The 5,000-nt window shown below is 46.8% G+C and overlaps 1 protein-coding gene across 11 annotated transcripts in view; it reads right to left on the bottom strand.

Annotated features, from left to right (window-relative positions):
* bnc2 (basonuclin 2) overlaps nucleotides 1-5,000 on the bottom strand; it is a 185,009-nt gene that overhangs the window by 10,285 nt on the left and 169,724 nt on the right. For all 11 annotated transcript variants that reach the window (XM_046863912.1, XM_046863921.1, XM_046863955.1 and 8 more), the window contains one exon: nucleotides 813-3,016. In XM_046863912.1, the coding sequence (XP_046719868.1) occupies nucleotides 813-3,016 (2,204 nt within the window). The remainder of the gene's footprint in view (nucleotides 1-812; nucleotides 3,017-5,000) is intronic.

Here is a 5,000-nt window from a genome sequence, read left to right as displayed (position 1 = left end):
ACTTTCTTTTTTAGGCCCTATATGTTAATTTATATCAAGTGTACAGTTGCTAGTACCACAAAAAACAATAAACAAGTAAAACAATGAATGATGTACCTTATTAATACTACAAGAATTAAAGTACTTTTTACTTTTTAGTACCCTTTATACACTTCCCCTTTTACCCTTCTACCTTGTAGCTTTCACTTTGATACCTGATCGCTATATTTTAATTTCAGACAGGCGTTATTAGGAAATACGCTGAGACCTTGGACAGCAACACTTCCACCTGCCCGTTAGCGCAGGTATATTCTGAGGTCTGCGTGTCAGGGAACGTGTTGCCGACTCACACGAAAAACGTGTTAACGAATGCGGCGGTTTGACAGGTCGCAGCCTCTGCTAATAAATGCAAGCTTACCTGCGTGACAGGTGAGCAATCTCGAGTAACCCGACCTCCTGGTGCATTAAATAAGCGTGAACTGACACCGCGCTAATTCTGCACGTTAGTATGACAGGCAAGGCCTAGCGCCGCGAAGTAGTGGTTACCACGTCATTAGCGGGATGATAATTATTCTCCCACCCCCTACGAGTTGGAGACGAAGATAAAATTGAGATCTCGTGTGGAGCAATTAACTTGTATCTAATGAGAAAATAGGTCATGATGGGACTAACTTACCTGGAAGCTATGTGAGGTGAATGTGAGCGCCTACAGATTTAATTACGTAAATAATAAGCAAGTCATTAGCAGGAGGAAGAGGACAGAGTGTCTGGCAAATTTGTTTGAGCCTTGAGAATAGTTAAACATCATTTCAGAGTCAAATGAAAGGTCTCACCTGTCTCGGCTTCGTCGGGAAGGGAAAGCAGCGTTGCATCCAGCCACCGTGCAGACGTGCATCTCTTTCAGGTGTACGTTTTTGTAGTGCAGTTTGACACTGTAGGAGCTTTTGAAGCTCTTCTTGCAGACGTAACAGATTTTCGGGTCGGGGCTGGAGCAGAGATCGCCCTCCGGAGACTGGGGGTGAAATTTGGGTGAACTTGATCCGTAACCCATGGAGGAGATAAAGCTCTCGTGCAAGGCAGCCATACTGGCAGCGGCTGCAGCTGCGGCAGCCATTCCACCATTGTACAGGTTGTACTGGCCCATGCAGAACATGTCATAGGTAGGATCGTTGAGTTCCTCTTTGATTTTGATAACCGGTTGGTGTGGGGATGGTAAGGAGCATCTCTTATCTTCTAAATCTTTATGGATGTGTCGGTCTTCTTCTTCCTCGTCCTTTTCTTTGTCCATGTTTCTTCTGGAGGTGTGGCGATGATCTTCAGCTTCCATCGGCTCGTCACGGTAGAACATCTTGGACTCTGATGTCTCGGACTCATTCTCGAAGTCACGCTCATGGTCCTGGTCTTCAGAGGTAAAGCTGTCCATGCAGCGCAGCTCACTGGTGCCTTCCGTCATCTCGTCCTGGGAGGGCGATTGATGGCCGCTGCTGTTGTTGTTGTTGTTGCAGTTTCCATTGATGTTGTTGTGAAGGTGAGATGCCGGGTGGCGGTGATGGCAGCTGTCATCGTCGTCATCGTCGTCTTTGTCGTCGTAATCCTCTGGTACCTCTCGATCTTTCTCGATCTTAACAGGCATGCTGGACTTACGAGGCTTCTTCTTGGGCATCGGGTCAATGGTGATGGGATCCGGTGCACTTGAGATAGTGGAAAGGTGGTGAGACAAACTTCCTGTCTCTGAGATGTGGCTGTTGGTGGAACTGGCAGCTAAGATTTGCTGCTGCTGGTCCATGATTGAGGTGCTGTTAGTGGTAGTGGGTAAAATGGGACTGGTGGGAAGGGACACCGGGGGACTTACAATGTCAGCAGGAGAAAGCAAATTGCGGTAAAAAGGTGGGATGGGTTGCACCGGCTGCACGGACTTTAGGGACGGAAAGACCAGGGGACTCTGAAGGGGGGATTGCATCATTGGATCAAGAGGAGGAGTTGCAAAGCCTAGTGGAGGTCGTCCAGGACTTGTTAGAGTGAATCCACTTTTAGTGCTAGAGATAACCGGGGTGGCTGATCCAGAAGTGGAGCGAATGAGGTCCTTATCTCGGTTGTTTCTCAGCATAGGCATGTGGAGACGGGGATTGGGATTGGCGCTGTGGCGATTGCGGCTACGCAGGGAGCTGAAGACCATGTTGCATCCCTCGATTGTGCAACGATGCTTGATCTTTAGATGTACGGCATTGTAGTGTATCTTTAAAGTGCCCTTGTCGTAAAAGGTCTTGCCGCAGGCGTTGCAGCAGACGCGACCCTTGCGTGACGGAGTACCCATGCGACGCATGCGGTGCATCTTGGAAGAGAAAGAAGTGCTAAGGCTCTTTGACTGCTCATTTTTTACAAAGTGGTGTTCGTTTATGGCGTTGGATTGGGGCTGCTGCTGTTGTTGGATCTGCTGCTGCTGCTGTTGCTGCTGCTGTTGGACCTGCTGCGTAGATGGAGTTGTTGTGATAGGTGATGATCCATTAGGTTCCGTCTTGGGCTCGATGGAATTAGGGATGGATCCTATGCCACCACGGTTTGGACTCTGGCTGTTTCGGAAAGGCGATAGAGACACCTCAGATTCACTGCTATCTACTGGTTCACTTTGATTGGAAAGGTTCGGCTCTCTGAGCCTCAGAGCCGCTTGGTCCAGGTTCAGGCCGTTAGGTGGCAGGCCTAACATAGGAGCCGAAACTGGATTGATGTACTGGAAAGGCAGCAGGAAAGCCAAACTGTTAGGGATGTTCTCAAAATGATGGATACTAGAAGGGCTGCTGTTTTCCAAGTGCGTCAGGAGGCCAGGGCTGCGAGTGCGGTTGTTGCTTTCAATAAAAGTCCGGATGCCGGAATCAACCTTCGAAGAGTGCACCGTGACCGCTTGGCCTTCCTTCTCCTGGATAGCCATGAGCTCCACGATGGATTTGGTCTCTCCGAAGCGTAGAAACTGCTGCAGGGTAATGATCTCCTCTTCACGGGACATGATGGTCCAGCGGTCCAGCACCTTGCCTGCAGCATCCTAGAGGCCATATCAAAGGAAGAGAGAGGGGAGAAAAGACAAACACAAAAAAAAATTATTGATTCTGCATAATAACGGCAGTCTGAGAAGGAGGAAAAGGGCGAATGTTTGTTAGAGGAGAGAAATTCCCCTGGAGCAACTGCAAAGACCAATAATGGGGGGTTTGGAATCTTCACAGCACTTGGTCTCTTCTACATTTAAAATAAAAACAGGAGAATGGAGATGGTAAGGTGTTTAAAATGTGAAAACAATGCTAACATTTCAGGAAGTGGGGAGATTTCTGTATCAGAAAACCATTTTTATATGATACAAGTCTTTTTAAATAAAGACTAAATAGAGAAATAAAAATAACAGTGCTGATGAGGGGGGAGGGGCAGGTTCAGGTGAAACAACACATTTAATGTGACATTGGAGTAAATCAGATGGTTTCCAAAAGTTTTTGACGTATGGTGACAGAAAAAATGTAAAAATCCATTCTCGTGTCAGTGTGTGGTTTTATCCACACACACTCTTCACACACTCTTCACACACACACACTCTCTTCACACACACACACACACACACTCTCCACACACACACACACACACACACACACACACACACACACACACACTTACACTCTTACACACTCTCCAAACACACTCTCAACACACTCTCTACACACACACACACGCACACACACACACACACACGCACACACAGACACACCCTCCACACACTCTCCACTCACACTCTCTACACACACTCTCTACACACACACGCTCTCCACACACTCTCCACACACACCACACACACTTGCCAGGTTACAGTAAAAAAGAGACATTAACGACACCACCTTTTCATGAAATATTTCCACCTCATTTTCACGTAAGTTTTTTTTCATCAATTTAAAACGTACGTCTTGTAAATGTCCAGGGAAGGAAAGATGGGACGGGAGTCGGATGCAAAAAAAGAAGAAATAAAATAAGTGATGTTGAGCGTAAAAAAGACAGGATTCTCATGTTTATTTAAGCGTGTCTTTGAAGCGGCGTCGGAGGTGACAGCGATCTGCGGCGTTCCACTCATTAGCGCGGCTGCAGGACGAGTATTTACGCAGCTTTATGTTAATGGAGTTTAAAGGACGAGGCGCGTCTCGCCTCTGATTAAATATTAATGAAGGAATACTTTGGTGTCAAAAAAAATATTACAGCAATAACGTTTTGCTTTCTTGGAGTGTGTGTGTGTGTGTGTGTGTGTGTGTGTGTGTGTGTGTGTGTAGGGGGTGACGAGGCGAGCAGCGATGTACTGTAAAGAGAAAAAAATGGACAGATCCCAAAACAGGCCTCGGATTTTCTTTTCGCGGCGCTGGAAGCGTGGGAAAGAAGTTTCCATGTTGAGAAAGCGTTATTGCTCCGGGAGGAGGAATAAGCACCACTTCCAGGGAGTGCTCTCTCTCTCTCTCTCTCTCTCTCTCTCTCTCTCTCTCGCTCTGTCTATCTTTTTTCTCTCCATGTCCTTGGCCGGCGTTTCAGGAGGTGGTGTTATTAACCGCTGAAAAATAAAACGCTTCGAGTTCTGCACACTTGGCCACTGTCAGACACCGAGACATGGCAAGGGACTCTGGGAAAAGAATCTTGGCAGCGTCGGATCTCTAGATTTGCGGTCAGGAGGAGAGGAACTGCGATGGGATGCACGAAAAAAAAATTTAGAATGCAATCGCTTATACTGTATATATATTTTTAGATGTATTTATTTAATTTCTCGGTGCCCTGAGCGCCACAGCATCAGCATCACTCTATCAAACTGGTCTGAAGAAATCCAGTGATTTACGGAGTTTCTATCGGACCGGTTTCAGTCCGGGTTCTGTTATCTGATAGAACGCTGATAGAATCATCAAAAAAAAGGAGAGTAAAGTGATGAAATAAAGCGCCGGGGTTCTGGCCCCGTAGTGGAAATGTTTTAAACTCCTCAGCTATAAAAGCTACGATGCAATAAGTGTGCTACT

Source organism: Silurus meridionalis, chromosome 2 (assembly GCF_014805685.1).
Source record: "Silurus meridionalis isolate SWU-2019-XX chromosome 2, ASM1480568v1, whole genome shotgun sequence".
Lineage (NCBI taxonomy): Eukaryota > Metazoa > Chordata > Actinopteri > Siluriformes > Siluridae > Silurus > Silurus meridionalis.
The sequence above is the reverse complement of the archived record's forward strand: the minus strand, read 5'-3'. Positions and strand labels throughout refer to the sequence as shown.